This window comes from Spermophilus citellus (assembly GCF_964194105.1).
Source record: "Spermophilus citellus genome assembly, chromosome: 13".
Classification (NCBI taxonomy): Eukaryota; Metazoa; Chordata; class Mammalia; order Rodentia; family Sciuridae; genus Spermophilus; species Spermophilus citellus.
The window spans coordinates 82,017,434-82,039,021 of record NC_138193.1 but is presented as its reverse complement, the minus strand read 5'-3'; the positions used below and the strand labels follow the sequence as shown (position 1 = coordinate 82,039,021).

Genomic DNA, 21,588 nt, shown 5'->3' with positions numbered 1-21,588 from the left:
TACACCACTATGTCTGGCTGAAACCTATGGTTCTGATTCTCATTAAACAACTTCCCAGAGGTGAGAAAAAAAGAAACCCAGAGCCACCAGCACCTGGCCTCCCAGGCCCCCGTCCTCCATTCCAGGTGGGCCCCCTTCACCCAACATGTGCAGCAACCTTACTGATTCTTTACACCACCCCAATATGCACGCACTGACCTGAAAAATGTTACAAGAAACTTAATCCTGTCCTGAAACTTCATCTGTTCCCACTCCATATGTCACTAACAGATGGTTCTACACCTTTTCCATTTAACTGGCAATTCATTAATAAGAGAATTATGAGACTAGAAGGGATATTGAGAGCCATCCCCCTCTTAAAACTAGAATCATCTTATAAAAATTGGTATCAAGCCAGCAGTAGTGATGCACACCTGTAATCTTAGCTACTCCAGAGACTGAGGCAGGAGGATGTCAACTTCAAAGCTAGCCTGGGCAACTGAGTGAGACCCTGTCTCAAGACAAAAAAGGGCTGGAGGCCAGGTACAGCGGCGCACTCCTGTAATCCCAGCGGCTTGAGAGGCTGAGGCGGGAGGATGGCAAGTTTGAGGCCTGCCTCAACAATTTAGGGAGACCCTCAGAACTTAGTGAGATCCTTTCTCAATATAAAAAAATAAAAGGGGTTGGAGACATAGTTCAGTAGTAAAGCACCCCTGAGTTCAATTCCCCTACCAAAAAAAAAAAAAAAAGAAAGAAAAAAACAGAAACTGAGAATTTTAAAAGGATATTATTATCAATAGCAACAAAAGTTATAAGGTTCCTAAATGTAAGTCTAACAAAAGATATAGACGAATTTTTAAAAGAAAATCATGCTGAGAGATATTAAAGAACACTGGAGTAAATGTAATTATATACTATGCTCATGGATAGTAAGATTAATGTAAACATGCCAACTGTCTCAAATTAATCCAGTCTTAATGCAAAAAAATTTAACATATTGCAATCAAAATTGCCAAGAAGGGTTTTCATGGAAATTGATAAGCTGATTATATTATTATAGTAATTAAGACAGTGTGGTACTGATGCTCAAATTAACAGGAGCAATTAGGAATGAAGAGTAAGGAGCCCAGTATGTTTACAGTATGATTTTCTTTTAAAAATCTGTCTATATCTTTTGTTAGGTTTACACTTAAGTACTTTATAACTTTTGTTACTATGTCAATAATAACCTTTAAACAGGATTTACATACTCACAGAAACTAGATATATGGCAGATGAAGCTCCCCCAGATTAGTGTGATTCATATTGGACTATTCTGTAGTGCTGAGGAAACTGTTAGCCATGGAGAGGGGAAAAAAAAACCCTTTAAACCCCTCACTGGGGCTGGGGATATGGCTCAAGCGGTAGCGCGCTCGCCTGGCATGCGTGCGGCCCAGGTTCGATCCTCAGCACCACATACAAAGATGTTGTGTCCGCCGAAAACTAACTAACTAAATAAATAAATAAATAGATAGATAGATAGATATTAAAAAACTCTCTTTGTCTCTCATTCTCACACTCTCTCTAAAAAATAAAAAATAAATAATAAAAAAAATAAAAAATAAAAAATAAACCCCTCACTGAATAAATAATTAAGATCAAACTTGAAAAGTAAAAGCTAACTCAAATTTTTATAAATATATTCCCTTCCTTTCTTTCTTTTTTTCCCCATACTGGGAATTGAACTCAGGACTTTGAGCATGCCAGACAAGTGCTCTTCCACTGAGCTCCATCCCCAGCCTTTTAAAATTTTATTTTGAATCAGATTTTTACAATCTTGGAGACATGGGTTATTTCTTTAAATTAAAAATCACATCAGCCATAAAGGAAGATAAGGATAAGTGTGTCTGTTAAAATCCACAGAGGCTAGTGGTGTAATAATAGAGCACATGCTCAATAATGCACAGACACCAAAAAAATAAGTAAATAACTAAATAACCCCAATTTCTATACACTAAGCATCATAAACAAAGTGAAAAGTCCACCCACAATTGGGAAAAAAAGATATTTCAATAAAAATAACTTACAAATCAGTATAAAGGGTGGATAAACAACTATTAAGGAAAAAAAAATGTTCCCAGGCACTGTGGAGCACATGGGTAATCCACCAAACTCGGTGCCTCTGGCAGAAGAATCCTAAGGATGAGGCCAGTCTGAGCAACTTGGTGAGACCCTGTCTCAAAATGAAAAATAAAAAAGGATACAGAATCAGCTCAGTGGTAGAGCATCCCTGAGTTCAAACCCCAGTACTAAAGAAAGGAAGGGGATGGGATAGAAAAAGAAAAGAAAAATGGACAAAAACTATGAACACAGTTTACAAAAAGGAAATCCAGCCAGGCACAGTGGCACATGCTTGTAATTTCAGCAACTCAGAAGGCTGAGACAAGAGGATCACAAGTTTGAGGCTAGCCTCAACAACTTAGTGAGACCCTGTCTAAAAACAAAACAAAACAATACTCTGGGCACAGTGGGGCACACTTGTAATCCCAGCAACCTGGGAGGCTAAGGTAGAAGGATGGCAAGTTCAAGATCAGCCTAGCAATTTAGCGAGGCCCTCAGCAATTTAGTGAAACCCTGTGACAAAATAAAACAGAAAAGGGGGATGGGGTTTAGTTCAGTGGTAAAAGCACCCCAGAGTTCTACCCCTAGTACCAAAAAAAAAAAAAAAAAAAAAGGATATCCGTATGGCAAAAAAGATATATGAAAAGATGCTCAACTTCACTACTAAGCAGGAAAATGCAAATTATACTTACAATGAGGTATCACTCCCACCAGATAAGCTAAAATTAAAGAGACTGATAATATCTAGTGCAGAGAGGACATGATGCAGTTGAAACTCTCATACATTGCTGGTGGGAATTTAAAATGGTACAATCACTTTGGAAGACCATATGAGTATAGTAGACCCTCGAATCTGTGAATTCCACATCCATGGATTCAATCAACTGTACATCAAAAATATTCAGAAAACAAAACATTGTATCTATCCTGACCCTACAGACTTTTTTCTTTGTCATTATTCCATAAGTAATAGAGTATAACATCTATTTACATAGCATTTACATTGTATTAGGTATTACATAATTAATCTAGAGATGATTTAAAAGATACAAAAGAATATACATAGGTCAAATGCAAATACTACACCATTTTATATAAGGTGCTTGAGCATCCACAAATTTTGATATCACTGGGGTCTTGGAACCAATCCCCATAAATACCCAAGGCCGGTGATATTTTAAAAAGTAAGTGGGTATGTTGGTGCATGCCTGTAATCCCTGTCTCAATATTAAAAATTTTTTTAAATGGCTGAGGATGTAGCTCAGAAGTAAAGGACCCCTGAGGTTAAATTTCCAGTATACCCCCCACAAAAAAATACACATCTGTGGCACACATCTAAGACCACTTTCTTGGGAGGCTGAGGCAGGAGCATACCAGCCTCATTCCAGGCCAAGCCAACCTATGCAACTTAATGAGATCTTGTCTCAAAATAAAATTTAAAAGGGATGGGGATGTAGCTCAATGATAGGATGTTTGCCTAGCAATTGCTAGGCTCTGGGCTCAATCCCCAGTACTGGAAAACAAACTGAACATATATCTACCTATGATCCAACAATTCTACTCCTAGGTGTTTATTTAAGGGTGGGTGATGCAGTGGAATATGTCCACAAAAACACTTGTACATAAATGCTCATAGCTCATAGCAGTTTATTCATAACTAAAAATAAGAAAATCTTCAAATGTCCATCGATTAACAAATGATAAACTGGTAGTACATTATACAATGGAATACCATTAGGAGGAATAAACTTACATAAAAAAACATATGATTGCCATACAATCCAGCAATTCCATTACTAGTTGTCTAACCAAGACAAATGAAAACGTATTCACACAGAAATTTGGACATGAGCAGGGTACAGTGGCACACACCTGTAATGCCAGCCACAGGGGAGGCTGAAATAGAAGGATCCCAAATTCAAAGCCAGCTTCAGCAATTTAGTGAGGTCTAAGCAACTGAGAAAAGCCCTATCTCAAAAGGAAAAATTAAAAGGGCTGGGGATGTGACTCAGTGGCTAAGCACCCCTGGGTTCAAGCCCTAATATAAAAAAAAAAAAAAAAAAAAAAAAAACAACTGAACATGAATGTTCCCAACAGTCAGAATAGTCAAAAAAGAGAAATGGATAAACAAAATGTGGTGTAATCATACGATAATTATTCAATCATAAAAGGAATAAAATACAACATAGATGAATTTTTAAAGTATCATGCTAAGTGAAAAAAGCCAGAGATAAAAGGCTCTACATTGTATAACTGCATTCATATGAAACCTCCGGACTAAGCAAATCCAGAGAGGCAGAAAATAGATAAACAGCTGTCAGGGGATAGAGGGAGGAGAGGGAAAGGAAAATGACTGCTAAGGGGGTTGTTTCTTTTGGGGATGATGAAAACGCTCTTGAACAGGGATGATGACTGCACCATACAAAGAATACACTCACATGCACAAGGTCCTGGTTCAATCCCCAGCATCACAAAAAATAAATAAGAGAGAGAGAGAATATAGCAAAAACCACCAACTGTATGCCTACAATGGTAAATTCTCACAATGATGTCATAATTTTGCAATCTTTGTAAAGGTTCATTCTCACTGCTTTTGTTGTAATCAGGATTTAAAATTGAATAAAAATCACAGCAATCTTTAAAAAAAATGCATATAAGTAAAATGGTAAATTTCCCCAGTATTGGTGGTGCATGCCTGTAAGTCCCCAGCTATTTATGAACACAAGAGGATCTCATGAGTCCACAAGTCTGAGACCAGCCTGGATAATACAGCATGAAGCCTTCTCAAAAAAGCTAAAAATAAGTAAAAATAAAATAAAATGGTAAAAATTATTATGTGAATTATATCACAATTAAAAAAAGAATAAACCAATGACACAAACAGCATATGGATGAATTTTTAAAAACATGATGCTAGCTGGACATGATGGCACACGCCTATGATTACAACAGCTCAGGAGGCTAAGGCAAGAGGACCCCAAGTTCAAAGCCAGTATCACTAAATTAACAAGGGCAAAAACAACCTAGACAAACCCTGTATCAAAATAAAAAGTAAACAAGGCTGGGGATGTGGTTCAGTCGTAAAGTGTCCCTTGGTTCAATCCCTGGTACCACGAAAACAAAAAGACAAAACTAACCTACAGTGACAGAAATCAGTGGCTACCTAGGGCAATAAGGCAATTTCATATCTGACTGGGATGGTAATCATATTGGTATATACATTAGTCAAATATCACCAAACTGTATATTTTGAAATGGGTGCAATGTATTTTATATAAATTATGTCTCAATAAAATGAATTTAAACCATTCGTGGTGGTGCACACCTGTAATCCCAGTGACTCAGGAGGATCACAAGTTCAAGACCAGCCTCAGTAACTTAGCAAGACCCTGTCTCAAAATGAAAACTAGAAACAGCTTAGGATGTAGCTCAGATATATGGCACCCCTAGGATCAATCCCAGTAGCATAATAATAAAAAATAATAACACATTTTAAAGAAAAAATGAGATATTATTTTACATCTATCGTATAAGCAAAGTTTTAAATTCTAGCAACACATAGACAGAGCAAGGAAACCAGCAACAAGATTTATTCCTTACCAAAAAGAGTATAAATCAGTACAACTAACCTGGAGAACCATCTAGCAGTATCCAGGAGAAACACGCATACCTTCGGATATAGCAACTCTCATCTTGAGTAGATACATTAAAGAAATTCTCCTATGTGTGCACTGAAATATAAACTAAGCTATTCACTGCAGCACTACAGTAATAGCAAAATTTCTACAGACAGAAGAACAAATAAATCAATACCTTCTTATTACAGTTAAAATGAAAGAACTACAGCTACAGAAATCAACATCAGAATATAAAGCTGACCTAAAAGGACAAGCTGCAGATTCTACTGGTGATACCATTTATAAAAATGGTTGAAAGTACTAAAACGACATCATACTTTATGTGCAGATGCACTGCTGTAGTTTGGCTCTGGAATGTTCCCCAAAGGCTCATGTGGTAAAGGTTTGGTTCCCAGTTTGCACTGTTGGGAGGTGATAAGAACTTTCAATGTGATGCCTAGTGGGGGATCTTTTGGGTCACTGGGGTATGACCTCAAAGGGGTTAACAGGACCCGAATCCCTTTCTCTTCCTCTGTGCTTCTCTGCCATGGGATGAACAGATTTGCTCCAGTACAGATTTCAGTCATGACAGGCCCAAAAGCAACAGGGCCAATCCCCCAAATTAAGAGCCAAAATAAACCATTTCATTTCTCCCCACCCTCTTTCTCTCTTTCTCTCTCTCCGCCTGCCCCTCTCTTTTTCTTTGGTACTGAGGGATTGAATCCAGAGATGATCCGCCACTGAGCTGCTACAGCAGCTACAGCACTTCACTATTTTTATTCTGAGACAGGGTCTCCCTAAGTGACTAAGGCTGGCCTTGAATTTGAAATCTTCCTGCCTCAGCCTCCCAAGTAGTTGGAATTACAGGTGTGCACCACCACACCCAGCTACCTTTTCTCTTTATTAAGTTGATTATGTCAGGTATTTATTATAGTAATGGAAAGCTGAGTAACACACATATAAATGTATAGACATGTATATATTAAAAAAATATTTTTTTATGGGCTGGGGATGTGGCTCAAGCGGTAGCGCGCTCGCCTGGCATGCGTGCGGCCCGGGTTCGATCCTCAGCACCACATACCAACAAAGATGTTGTGTCCGCCGAGAACTAAAAATAAAAATAAATATTAGAAATTCTCTCCCTCTCTCTCCTCTCTCTCTCTCTCCCCTCTCTCAAAAAAAAAAATATTTTTTTTTAATTTTTTTTTTTTTTTAGTTTTTTGGCGGACACAACATCTTTGCTTGTATGTGATGCTGAGGATCGAACCCAGGCCGCACGCATGCCAGGCGAGTGCACTACCGCTTGAGCCACATCCCCAGCCCCTTAAAATATATTTTTAATACATGGAAATAATCACATCAGAGTTAGGAGGTGGCAATTTCTATGGAAAAGGAAAGTATTTTAATAAGAAAGAAGCACCTTGTGGAGTATATTTTTTGTTTTGTTTTGTTTTATTTCTTCTGTTGGGTGGTACACAAATGTTCACTGTACTATAATCTATATTTTTCACATACCTGAAAAACTTTATAATGGCTTTTATGCATAATTTCTTCTTCTACCTTTGTAAAGCATAAGTTTCTTTCATTTCACAGATTGATTTGTTCTTCTCAAGTTTTGGGTAGTTGTATTCAAGGAAAACATTCTGATTGGCATAAGGAATTCTTCATTTTTCTAAATGCTTAAATCTTGTTTTATTTCCAACAGTCTTTTGTATTAAAGAAAAAGTCCTCAGATCATTTACTATAATGGGCTCACCACCAACATTTAAATAAATTATGAGTTAATTGAGAAATAGGGGCAATTTGTTTCAAAAGCCCATTGTATACTGTACTGTGAACTGCTAAAATTTAGTTTTTATCTTTCTAGGGATAGGGGAAAAAAAATCTTTTTCATTTACTTGGTTCTTAAATGACATATATGACAATAAGTACCAATTAAATTCAATTTGGTCCTTAATTTGGTTCTTGAAATGTTGAGTCAAAATTCCCCACGCATCATTTCCACGCCCAGAGACAGGGCTGCTGCTGCACAGAAAGCAATGAAGCTTCAGCCACGCACAGCAGCTCGGGGGACCAGAACCTGGCTGATCCCAACCCCCTGGCACTCGGTGGCCTGCAGGGAGTCCAACACTTGACTTCTCCATCGCCTGTGATCCTGAGATGCTCATGGTTAAACTCAGGAGGTTTTGTACACAAAAGTTACCACTGAGCACAGGGAGGGAGCGCCATCGTATTTATTCTGCTCACTCACATCTCATACATGCAGGAATTGTGCCCAAGGCAGAGGTGCTCACAGGTATCATGCAGACAAAATTGACAATGTCTGTTTTTCCTCAAAATGTATCATATCCTACAATCAGATCCTTAGTGATCATCAAGGCAGACACAAGAGAAGAAAATGAATGAAGGGGTGGTTAAAACCCTGGCATGGTCCTAGGAAGAGGAGCTGGAAATAGCCAAAAATGTGATGTCATCTTCTAGGCTTTTCAGTATCGTCTAGGGTTTGGATGCTTCTGTGACACACTGTCCTCACCCATAAAGCGAGTCATTGAACATGTCACTCAGGGAGCTGTTGTGTGATCTGACACCCTCTGGCTGACCATCCTCATCTCTTGATGCTTTGTGACATTATCACAACCTATAGCAATGTGGTTCCCCAGTCTTGCCTGGGGTCTAGCAAGCTGAGGCACAGTAGTCTCCAAATGTTGCTGATCCTTGAAAGAACTGAGAAAATTACGTCATCTTCATATAGACTTTTTCACCTTGCATGTGCTAAGCAGATAGATGCTCTACCACTGAGCTTTACCCCAACACCTCATTATGTATTCTAAAAGAAATTACATTTATGAACACCAGCACAAATTTCATCAGATAAGTTGCTAAGTGTTAGGAAGGCATTTCTAACTTTTTCTTGAAAGCTTGAATTTTTTTCATCAGGAATAAACACTGTCCATTATTTTCTTTTTTTTTTTTTTTTGTTAAAGAGAGAATGAGAAAGGAGAGAGAGAGAGAGAGAGAGAGAGAGAGAGAGAATTTTTTAATATTTATTTTTTAGTTCTCGGCGGACACAACATCTTTGTTGGTATGTGGTGCTGAGGATCGAACCCGGGTTGCACGCATGCCAGGTGAGCGCACTACCGCTTGAGCCACATCTCCAGCCCTGTCCATTATTTTCATCAGATTCAAAGACTCATCCTGTCTGTTTTTGAGAAGATGCCTACTCTACTCTCAAGTAGGAATAAACCCAGTGTGTTAGTCATTCTTGCAATAAAAGTGAGTAGTGTGTCATGAAGAGAGCCACTAGTTCAGTTCACGACTCAGCCAACTGCACAAGTACTTTATCCGGAGAAAGTCACGATATTCCAGTATGCACAGAAGTGCTTTCTGCAATTTCCCATTTCATCACACTGATTATTATAAAAATATACACTGGGGCTAGGGTCATGGTTAGAGCACAACGCCCCAAGTTCAATTCCCAGAACCACCAAAAAACTTTTAATTGAAAAACAAAACAAAACAAGCATGGCACAGTGGTGCACACCTGTAATCCCAGCCACTAGGGAGGCTGAGGCAGGACGATTGCAAATTCACAGCCAACCTAAGCAACTTAGTGAGATCCTATCTCTAAATAAAAAAATTTAAAAAGTGGGAGTTGAGAATGTGGCTCAGTGATTAAGCACCCCTGGGTTAAATCCCCAGTACAAAAAAAAAAAAAAAAAGAAAGAAAGAAAAAGCTAGGTACATGTTGCACACCTATAATCCCAATTATTCAGGAGGCTGTGGTAGGAGAATCAAAGGTTCAAGGCCAGCCTCAGCAATTCAGTAAGATCTTCAGCAACATAGCAAGATGCTTGTTCTAAAATAAAAAATAAAAAGAACTGAGGCTGAAGATGTAGCATAGTGACAAAGTGACCCTGGGTTCAATCCCCAGTACAAAAAAAAAAAAATCCCCGTAAAACAAAATAAAAATATAACTACCCTCAGCTTTGCATCTGTTCAAAGACACAGCCAGTGGGCTGACTTCACATGCAGGCTCCAGAATTCCACTGTTCTAGCAACTAAGAGAGTAGTAGACCAGTTGGGATCATGGTCACACCATGATGGCAGAGGCAACTTAGCTGATTCCAATATCTCCTCCCACAAAATGAACAAGGAAACCCTGGAATTCAGCTGCCTGGACCCAGGACTCAGAGGCAGTCCTCTGAGTGTCAAAGTAAAACCGGATTCTCAAAGCTTCTTATGAGACGGCTAAGGAAACCACTTGGCTACCTGGCCTCCTGTTATATCCTTCAAACTATCCTCACCCCTGGGCCAGAGCGAACATTTTTTTCCCCCGTGGTACTAAGGACCCAGGTCCTCACACATGTTAGTCAAGCACTCTACCAGGGAGCTACAGCCCCAGCCCCTAGAGCGAGCTTTTAAAATTAAACCAAACTGGGAGTGGTAGCAGGCAGATTACAAATTGAAGGCAAATGTGGACAACAGAGAACAACCTCCCCCTCTTTCATGCCCCCTACTTCAAAAAGAGGAGGAAGCAAATTAAGTCTTTTGCTCAAAACTCACATTCAGATATGTACCCAGATCTTTACTATTCTCCCTTTTCAAAAAGAAGAGCTGGGACTAGATATGGTGGTACACACCTATAATCCCAGTGGGTCGGGAGGCGGGGCAGGAGGATTGAAAGTTCAAGGCCATGGGCTGGGGATGTGGCTCAAGCGGTAGCGCGCTCGCCTGGCATGCGTGCGGCCCGGGTTCGATCCTCAGCACCACATACCAACAAAGATGTTGTGTCCGCCGAGAACTAAAAAATAAATATTAAAAATTCTCTTTCTCTCTCCCCTCTCTCACTCTCTCTTTAAAAAAAAAAAAAAAGAAAGTTCAAGGCCAGCTTCAACAACTTAGTGAGACCCTAAGCAATTTAATAAGACCTTGTCTCAAAATAAAAAATTAAAAGAGCTTGGTGTGTAGCTCAGTGGCAAAGTGTCCCTGGGTTCCATCCCCAGTACCAATAAAAAGAAATAAAGAAAGAAAAAAGAAAAAGGAAACACATACACACACACACACACACACACACACACACACACACACCCTACACACAGAGAGAGAGAAAAAATTAAACTACTGGGCTGGGAGATGTAGTTCAGTGGTAGCGAGCTTGCCTAGCATGTGTGAAGACCTGGGTTTGATCCCCAGTAGCTTAAAAAAAAAAAAAAATCCTGCTTGTAGGTTTTATAGGTTGAAGACAATTCGTCTTCTTACAAAAATGAAAATGCCGTTGTACCTGCGTGGTTCTTTCACACACCTCATTCAATTTAAAATATATATGGGGTGCCTGCCCCTGTGCAAGGCGTTAAACCCTGTGCTGCAAAGCACAGAATTTCTGTTCTCAAAGAACAGACTAAAAGGAATCTAAACCATTCAAGCAACCTCAAGACAAGCTAGACAGTAAGAAGGGGCCTCAAACCTGGAAAGATAAAGCTAAGGAAGTTTGCTTTTAGTTGAGGGTTGGTCTTTATTCTCTCATTCACCCTTTCTGTGGGATATCCCAATTTACTAAATGAGTCAGCTAATTAACTGTACAATGTGTGCCTCTGTGTCTGTCTCTCTGTCTCTCTCTCTTTCACACACACCCCTCTCCTGACTCTGAGCCCTGGTTCTTTCCACCACAGATTTTCCCTTTTGACATGTGTTGCCTGGGAAAGTCAAATGATTGCTTCAATTACATACTTCCCTTTGCCAGTAGAGTTAAGAGCCAAGGAGTCCTCACTACTCACGAAGAGGGTCATTTAAATGTATATATTGTTCCAAATACTCCAGTAGAACCCACCAGTTGATCAATTAATTTATTCAAACACAAATGTTTTGTCTGTTACTATCTCTGATTCATCTGCTCAGCCAAAATGCCTGGGTCCCCTCCTTAACACATTGTATCCTCCCCCAAACACACCACTAAGCCACAATGGTGAAAGCAGTACAGATGGTGACGCTTGCACAACTCGGTGAATACACTGAAAACCACTCAATTATGCACTCTGAAGGTGAATCTGGGGACTAGGGATGTAGCTCAGAGGTAGAGCACTTGTCTCACGTCCTGGGCCCTGGTTTCAATCCTAGCACCATATTAAAAAAAAAAAAAAAAAAAAAGGTGAATTTGGGCACTGGGAATATAACTCAGAGCACTTGCTTATGAGCATGCAGGAGAGCCTAGGTTCAATCCTCAGCTCTGCAAAATAAAAAATATAAATAAATAAACAAATAAACAGTCCTGACTTTTTATTCATACTTTAAGGGGCTGGTATCAGATCCAGGGCTTCATGCATGCTAGGGATGTTCTACTACTGAGCTACATACCCAGTCCCTTCCATCAAAAAATGTGAATGTATAATCCCTTTAACTCAGCTATTTCTCCACTTTGGAATTTAGCCTACATATAGAGTTATACCCATTTCCAAAGAGATACGAAAAACAATGTGGTCTGCACCACTCTATAGAAATTGAGGCAAATTAATCAAAATGGGAATCAGAACTAGGGCAACTCTTACCCACTCATGCGAGTCTGGACATATTAGTTAATCTATCTAAATCTTAGTCATAAAATGGTAATAAAAGCAGCATTATTTCATAGGACTGTAATGAGACTTAGATGACATAATTATGTAAAAATTTAAGTGACTAGCATATATTTAAGTATTCAATAAATATGCATTACAGCTAGGCACAGTGGTATACATCCTTATAGCCCCAGCTACTCAGGAGGCTGAGTGAGGCAGGATTTCTTGAGTCCAAGAATTCAAGGCTAGCCTGGGCAATACAGCAGAAACTGTCTCAAAAATAAATACACATGGGGCTGGGGTTGTGGCTCAGTGGTAGAGTGCTTGCCTACTATATGTGAGGCACTGGGTTTGATCCCCAGCACCACATTGAAAAAATAAAATAGGGCTGGGGATGTGGCTCAAGCGGTAGCGCGCTCGCCTGGCATGCGTGCGGCCCGGGTTCCATCCTCAGCACCACATACAAACAAAGATGTTGTGTCCGCCGAGAACTAAGAAAAAATAAATAAATATTAAAAAAAAAAAATTCTCTCTCTCTCTCTGTCCCACTCTCTCTTTAAAAAAAAAAAAGAAAAGAAAAGAAAAGAAAGGTATTGTGTCCATCTACAACTAAAATAAAATATTAAAAATAAATAAATACACACATTTGTGTACGTTTATACAAGCATAGATATGTATGCACATATGTGTGTGTGTGTGTGCGCTAATGGCTTTTACAACCATTACTGTTATCTCCAGGACAGACACTTATTAAATGAATGATGTCCCATCCATACACTGGAATACTATTCAGATATTAAAAAGAATGAGAAATATATGAACTGATATCAGAAAGAGTTCCAAAATGTATGGTTACATGAAAAAGGCAAATTGCTGAATGTAATTATACAATGATCTTGCTTAAATTATATATTTTAAAAGAAAATATTTATATATATAAATATATACATATGTATGTATGTTTATATATATGTATGAAAATGTGTGCACATGTGTTTGTGTGTGCGTGTAATACCCAGAAACTGGGTGACAGGACGGAGGAGAGAGGGGCATATTAACTTTTTACATCAAAACACTTTTTTTCCCAATGAGCAAAGTTTTAACTAAAAGATAATATTATCAAAAAATGATTTGCTTACCAAAAGCACTTTGGTTAGAAGACATTAACAAAACAAAGTTTCCATTGGACTCTAAAATTGGCAGAGGATTGAAAACCCCATACATATTAAAAGAAACAAGTCTACTGTGAAAGAGCAGGATTTAACCGAGGTTCTGGGTTATGTTCAATCTTATCAGAGATCTATTAATTACTGACTTCTGAAAATAGCCATCTTATCTGCAGAATAAAAGCACTGAGACTTTCACATTCAGTTTCAAATACTGCTTTTTATTTTTAACACACTTTAAAAACCTACTTGATTTTTATAATATCGAACGAAAAGGCAATGGAAATAATACAATTGATTTTTAAATTTCCATCATCCAGCTTTTCATGTTGATTATTTAAATTTCCTTAACTTGAGCTTAAAATAACAATGTAAGAAATTCAAACATTTAAAAATCTCCTCAAATTCTCATCACCCCAATACAAAGTAATACAAATTAAAGATCAACATTCCTACACAAAACAACTTTTAGAAAGAATTTCTGAAGATCTGATCAAAACCATCACAAGACTGCATGCTAGAGATTAAGAACTCAAATAAACTTCTACTGAGACTGTCTGAGGGGACAGAAGTCCTGAGGCAAAAGGGACCAGGCAGTGAAAGGGACAGCTTTATATCTGACCTGTCTTTCAGAGGTCATAACTTCTCAAAGGCAACAAGCAAAGAGCATCTTTTTATGAAAAAAGGTAGCAATGCTTAGTAATTTTAAAGGATGAGTTGGGTGTGATGGGGCACACCTGTAATCCCTGAGGCTTGGGAGGCTGAGGCAGGAGGAGTCAAGTTCAAGGCCAGCCTCAGAAATTTAGTGAGGCCCTGAGCAATTTAGCAAGACCCTGTTTCAAAATAAAAAACAAAAAAAGAGCTGGAGATGTGGTTCAGTGGCTAAGTGCCCCTGGGTTTAATCCCCAGTACCAAAAAGATAAAAAAGGATGATTTGTCTATATGTCTGTATGTTAAAGAGCCAAAAAGAACATTCATCTCATCAATGTCAGAATAATCCTCAGATGTTACTGGAAGGCAAACTGCCAAACAAAGATGTTGTGTCCTCCGAAAACTAAAAAATAAATATTAAAATTCTCTCTCTCTTTAAAAAAGAAAAGAAAAAACCTTTAAGATGAATGACTTCTCAATACATGTAAAGATGTATGATCTTATTCAAAATTAAACAAAACACACTTAAACTCCTAGATATCATTCTTCACCTTCAGATTGTGAACATGATCTCTCATACATTGTGGGTGGGAGCATAAATTGATACCATCTTTTTGGAGTAGTTTGGAATTATCTATGAAAATTATAAGTGTACATTTCCTTTAACTCAATGATTTAACGCTCAAGAATTTATTCTAATGTATATTTGCAAATGGAACACAATAATGTCAGTCAGATAGGTAGAGCTCGTCTGTAATCCGGGGGACTCAGAAGGCTGAGGCAAGAGGATCCCAAGTTCAAGGCCAGACTCAGAAATTTAGTGAAACCCTAAAACCCTCAGTAACCCTGTCTTAAAATGAGAAACAAAAAGGGTGGAGGGTGTAGCTCAATGGTAGAACACCCCTGGGTTCAATCCCCAGTGCTGCAGGAGGGGGAAAAAAAAAAGCAAGCAAAATTATATGCATATACAATATAATCACCAAAGCAACTTGTATGGACAAGAAACAACACAGATGCCCAGCAATTACAGGACAGCCATAAAAGCAGTGTGTACCATGAATTGGAGAGGGGAGAGATTGGACCCAGGAAGCTGCACAAGAAAATCAGGATGTTCCTGATGTGGAGTACACTGGCACACACCTGTAACCGCAGTTACCAAGGAGGCTCAGACCAGAGGATCGCAAGTTCCAAGGTAGGCTGGACAACTTAGTGAGATGAAATCTTTTTAAAAAGGGCTGAGGATGTAGCTTCATGGTAGAAGGCTTGCCTAGCATGGGTGAGACCCTGAGTTTGATTCCTATCATGGAAAAAAATTTTTTTTCCTGAAGAAACCATGTTCCTTATCCCTTTTGTACAATAAGTACTTGATAAATACTGTTTCTTGATAGACTTTTTCTTACTCTAGTACAGGATCCCATCTGCCAAGAGTTCTGGCACCTGAAGTCCACTGCCTTACCCCAAACAGCTCTCCAAACCATACAACAGAAAATATATTTCTGGGGCTGGGGATGCAGTTCAGTGGTAGAGTGTTTGCTTCACGTGTGAGGCCCTGGGCACAATCTCCAGAACCACGTATAATTAATATAAGGGTTGACAGAGTAATAAAAATGGTATTAAGGACAGGCATGGTGGCACACGTGTAATCCCAAGACTCAGGAGGCTGAGGTAAGAGGATTCCAAGTTCAAAACCAGCCTCAGCAACTTGGTGAGGCCCTAAGCAATTTAGCAAGAACTTATCTCAAAACAGAAAAATAAAGAAAGGGCTGGGGATACAGCTCAGTGGTAAATTGCTCCTGGATTCAGTACCCGGTACCAAAAGAAAAAAAAAATTTTTTTTCTGAAAGGTTCTATTTTGAAATATAAACAATAGATATTTATTGTACCTGAAAAGTAATTTTTTTCTAAAAAAAAATGCCATGATAAGAAATAGCATAAGCAAATTCACTTGCCTTCCTGGGCTGTCTAATCTAAGCTTAGCAGCTAGAACACATTAATATGAGAAAATAACTACCATGCTAGGAAGTATATATTATAGATGCTAATTAAGCAGTGCAAACAGGAATTTCTCAAGAAGTTCAGGAGGATACACAGTAAAGGCTTCAAGAGAAACAACCTGAGTTGGGCTTGATGAATGATTCAATTTCAAGAGGCCAGAGATTGCAGAGTAAAGAGACACTGAGAACCAGCAAGCAGGCCAGGGTGGACAAATGGAACCTCAAGTCCCAGGGAATACATACAGCCCCTGGAAATCCACTGAATCAGCCCCCGATTCGTGTATCTTTCCAATATCCTGGAGTAATTCTAATTCTTCCTAGAATGTTCCAGAGTTGTCATGTATTCTCCATTCTTACCACCACAAAGCAATCAGGTTCTCATTCCCTCCCTCTGCAAAAAATCTCCACATTCAACTTACCTGGTACAATCACCACCTCCCTCCAATTCATGGTACATACCACATTCATTATATTGATTGATTGATTGATTTAGGTACCAGAAGCTGAACTTAGGGATGTTTACCACTGAACCAAATGAAATCCTCAGTCCTTTTTATTTTTTATTTTGAGACAAGTTCTCACTGAGTTACTTAGGGCCTCACTAAGTTGCTGAGGCTGCTCTGAACTCCAATCCTCCGGCCTCAGCCTCCAGGGTTACTGGGATTACAGGCATAGCCATTGCATCTAGCTACATTCATTACTTTATATGCATAACCCACACACCACAAACCCTACAAACCAGCCAATGACTCACTGTTGCAGCCAATGCCTGCAAAATAAAATTATTCTCCCTCACATCTGCTCTCTAGCCACCTTTCACTCTATCATTGAATTCTCACTCCCTGAACACATTATATAAGTTTCACACTTTTGCTATTCCTTTCACCTGGAAGCGTCCTTACTTTGTTCCCAGGTAGAGCACAACTGGCACATGGGTTATACAGGCTGCATAAGCTAGTTTTTATATAAATGACACCAGTGTTGGACCGTGCAAAATCTCTGCAGCCTTGCAATGAAGGCTTTTTCCCTGTCCTCCCTGACCTTGAATGCCTTCTCAGAACAATCTCAAGAAATCTATCTTCTCTAAGTCCTACACATCCAACTTTTCTTTACAACACAAAGTTACAATATTTGAATCAGTGCCTTAATACAGCTTATACTGAAAAGATATTTGCAGCTAATGATGGGATAAATCAAGGTTGTGATAAAATTTTCAAGAGCCTTGGGCTAGGGTTGTGTCAGTGGTAGAGCACTGCCTAGCTTGTGTGAGGCACTGAGTTCCATCATAAGCACCATGTAAAAATAAATAAAGGTATTGTGTCTATCTACAACTAATTTTTTTTTTAATTGTAGAGTCTTGAGGCCAAGAAAGGAGCTTTATTTGATAAATCTCAGCTATGATTGAATGACCAGAATGATGTTTTAGAAAGACTAATTTCAGCCCAACATGGTGGTACACACCTGTAATCCCAGCGGCTCTGGAGACTGAGGCAGGAGGATCTTGAGTTCAAAGCCAGCCTCAGCAACAAGGTGCTAACCAACTCAGTGAGACCCAGTCTCTAAATAAAACACAAAATAGGGCTGGGGAATGTGGCTCAGTGGTCGAGTGCCCCTGAGTTCATTCCCAGGTACCCCCCCCCCAAAAAAAAAGAGGTTTGAAAGACTACTTGAAGGAGGCATGTGAGGGGCTTTCTCTGAAATGTGTCACATTCTCAGTCAGTCATCCTTCGGTTCATCTGTTTGGGATTACAGATATTGGTCTGATATACCTACACTTCTAAAAGGAAGCTTAAAACTGGGCCATTAAGCCAAGAAAAACATGTATTTGTCTGAAATATCTGGTGTCTAGGAAACAGTTCTGACTTGAATAATTATATACATACATGAAATATATATACAAATTAAACATTACTCTTCTTCCTTCGCTTTTTTTGCATCCTCCCTCTTTTTTCTCTGCCTCTTCCCCTTTTTGGTTTCTTCTGATGCTCTCTCTGAAATTATCATTCATCCCTCTCACTTCTTTCCAAATGCTGTACATTAATAATCTGCAGCCTACCTTTCCCTAAACTCCCAAAACTCCTCAGCTCCCTCGAAAAAATTATTATTCATGTATTTCAACTGTGTTTGCTTATATATTGGTGTAGTCTACTCCCTGCGTATCTGTGCTAATAACTCAAGTCTCCTGTTTTCTTTACTAATACAGCTCAAGTCTTCACTGATCTTAGAATTCTAGTTACTAGTGAATCATTTCAAGGCTGGCCATTTATGGTTCATTTTCCTGCAACCCTCTTTGGTGGGAGGGAGTCTAAATCAAGGACTCTTATGTGTTTAGATATATAAACTACTTTTATTGTCCTGTTGGAGTACCAAGTAATTCTTATCTAAAAATTGAAAACAGTTAGAACCTAATAAAATAAACAAAGTAAGTTTCCTAATTTATTTATTTTCAAAGCGTGTATCTTGGATTTCATGCCAAGATGACATATCAGTAATAGACTCCATAATACTAGACAATTTTATTTACTTAGATTTATGGAGAAATCTTTGCTTCCCCAAGGAAGAATATTATGTGAAATTAATCCACTACAAAATCAAGAAGCATAGCACCATTCCTAACATCCACGGGCCTATCAGGAAAAAAAGATCACAGGGTGCAAACTTGAATTTAAAAAGTGACTAGGAAAAAAAAATAAAATACAAAAGTGAATGGAGGGAGAATCTTAAAAGGGTTACCAAACAAAGGTAAAACAGAATATACAACTTGATTTTTGTGCCCAAAATGGCTGTCTCCCTTGAAAGTCCAACTTTAGTATGCTTATTCCTCCCACTAAATATGCAAAATAAACTCACTTGTACTAAAAACAGAAAAGTGTTATCACCATTAAGAGGTAAGCCTCATCTTAGGAATCAGATTAAAATATTCTCCTTTCATCTAGTAAAGTGGAAAGAACAAAACAAACTACACAGATACTGTTTCTGGGTTTTAGGCAGTTTGAGTTTTTCTCTTCTCCAGAGGCAAGGGTTCTTTCCCTCCTCATTACTGAAGACCCTCTGAAAGTCACAGTGTGTTTCTTTGGTACCAGATAGACAGGAGCTTCACTAACTTCATCCCTGGTAGAGAAAGAAGGCAGAAAAGGGCACAGACATCCATTATTTAGAGTCTGTCGTTAAATTAGCCTCCTTTATCATATGGCAATTCCATTACAGCACACATTACGCCGGGGGCAGGGTGTATAGCATGTGTGGGCAGAGCACAACAGACCACATTTCGCCAGAACAAGATTTCATCTTTTCAAACACCACCAAAAATTGACAAATATTTGAAACTGCTAATTAAATGCTCAGGGTTAAATGACTGCATAATAGCAACAAAAGTTTAGAGAAAATTAATTAGCAGGTCTCTATCTGCTCAGAAGTAAACTACAAAGATAAGAGGTTTGAGTATCTCCGTCTGTCCCTATCCAGGCCTGGGGATCTCGCCCTCAAGCTGAGTCTCTAGCAGAGGTATCAGATCTGGTCAGTGCCCAGAAAACAGGGGTGACGACGGGGCCCAACCCTTCCCTTAGTTGCCACGCGTGGGGCCTCCCTGGGCCCTGAACCCTGCCTGGTTCATCAGGCAGACAGGACGGAGACGCGAAGGACGGACGGGACGGACAGACGCTACAGGACGGACGTGCAGAGAAGCAGTGCGTCCTACCCGGAGGGCTCCCTCCCAGGGACGGCGGAGTACCTGCTCCGGTCATCCAGGCTGCGGTTGTCAGCGGCTGCTGCGCGCCAGTCGGGCAGCGTGCTGGCGCACAGCACCACCATGGACACAATCACGAACACCACGGACACGCTGGCCAGGATCTGAGCGGCCAGCGACGACGTGGGCTCCTCAAAAGTCCTCCGCATGCGCTCCAGCCAGCGCCTGGAGGGAGCCGCCTCGGCCCCGCCGGGTCGCACCTCGTCGCGGCCCAGCGCGCCCGGTTCTTCGGCAGAGTAGAAGGTGTAGGTGTCGGACATGCGGTCGTCGAGGCGGCGCTGGCAGCAGTACTCGAGGTGCGCGCCCTCCAGGCCCCAGTAGATCATCTCATTGTAGAAGGAGAGCTCGCACATCCGCGGCGCGAAGCGCAGCTTGCCATGGCCGCGCACGTAGAGCAGGATGAAGCCGAAGGCCTCCGAGTGCCGGTCGAAAAAGTACTCGTTGCGCTCACGGTCGTAGTCGTCGCACACCTCGAGCACGTCGCGTTCCGATCGACAGCCATGCAGCCGGCTCACCCGGCGTAGCGGGAAGTCCTTGAGCAGCTCCCGAGACAGCGAGTACCGGGCGCCGCCCACGTTCAGCACCACCGAGGCCGCCCCGCTGCGCCCGAAGGTCATGGCTGGCTGCCCTGGGGACCCTCAGCTCAAGGGTCGCCCGGCCGCCGCGTGGGGCCTGCCTGCCTCCGGCAGACCGGGGAGAGCGCCGTCGGGGCCCGCTCTCCCTTGGGGCTCCTCTCTGCCCCGCACCGGCCCGGGGCCCCTCGGCTTTAGCCTCCTCGGCAGCCCAGCGTCGCTGCTAGCAGCGCGCCTCCCGCGCGGCAATACCTGCGGGTGGCCGGGGAGTCCCCTCCGGCGCCAGCGCTGCGCCCCACTGGCTGGGAACGAGTCTGTGTTGGCGCCGCCGCCCCTCGCGCCGGGGGATGCCCCCTGCGATGCCGGGGTGCCCTCTCCAAGGCGGCGGCGCCGTCCTCCCTGAGGGGCGCGGGCGCCGAGGGGAGGCGCCGTGCGGAAGACTCCAGGTCCCGGGCAGCGCTCCCGCCCGCCGCAGCTCGGGCAGCTGCCCCGCAGCCGTCCAGAGGCGAGAGGCAAAGTGAGCGGGTTCGGAGGCGGCGAGGAGCCGGCTCGGAGAGGCGGGGGCGGGGCCTCCCTCGCCGGCCTCCTCCTTGCCTGCCGGCTCCGCGCCGCTCACCTCCCTCCGCGCGCCGCCCTCCTCTGCCCGCCCGCGTCCGCCCGCACCTCCCGGGCGCGCTCGGGCTGGGATTCCCCGGTGCCCCGCCCTGGACCTCGGGCTCCCAGCGTCGTGACGCTGGCTCCCCGCTGCACTCCCGCCTGCCGCGGCCAGGAGGGGTCCGCAGGGCGGGGATGCCAGGAGCCGAGAGTCCCTGGTGTAGGGGGAGCCAAACCCAGTGGCCAGGTTGCCTGCTGCCACATCCCACCCCTGGCCATCGGGATGACTTGGACATCTCCCAAGGGCCTCATTTAACAACCCCTGAAAAGAGGAGACAGGAGGGTAAGGAGGGGTGCAGAGGTGAGGTCTGGGGTGCAGGGTCTGAAGAGAAGGGACAGATGGCGTTTGGCCAGAGCTCTTTCCAGAAATTGTCCCAGCTTCTGAGATCGCCCCAAAAGGATTCCTCAGAGAAGGCACACCAGCCGATGCTTTTCCTGCAGACTTTGCGCTTCCTCTCCCCGCGCAGGGCGACCCACGTGCCGTGTGCTCGAAGGCGGCCGCACATCCCAGCCCCCTCGCGATGCCACCCGCGGAGTGGCCCCGGCCTCCGCTCTCCCC

General features: G+C 41.8%; 1 protein-coding gene across 2 annotated transcripts in view; it reads right to left on the bottom strand.

Moving 5' to 3' along the window:
- KCNG3 (potassium voltage-gated channel modifier subfamily G member 3) overlaps positions 1–20,533 on the bottom strand; it is a gene marked incomplete at its 3' end in the record, with an annotated part of 35,659 nt that extends 15,126 nt beyond the window's left edge. Inside the window, exon 1 of one of the 2 annotated variants that reach the window (XM_081265268.1) lies at positions 19,756–20,533. In XM_081265268.1, the coding sequence (XP_081121394.1) occupies positions 19,756–20,420 (665 nt within the window). In that variant the 5' untranslated portion in view covers positions 20,421–20,533. The remainder of the gene's footprint in view (positions 1–19,755) is intronic. The other variant, XM_081265269.1, reaches the window with a different exon arrangement.
- Positions 20,534–21,588: the final 1,055 nt, after the last annotated feature.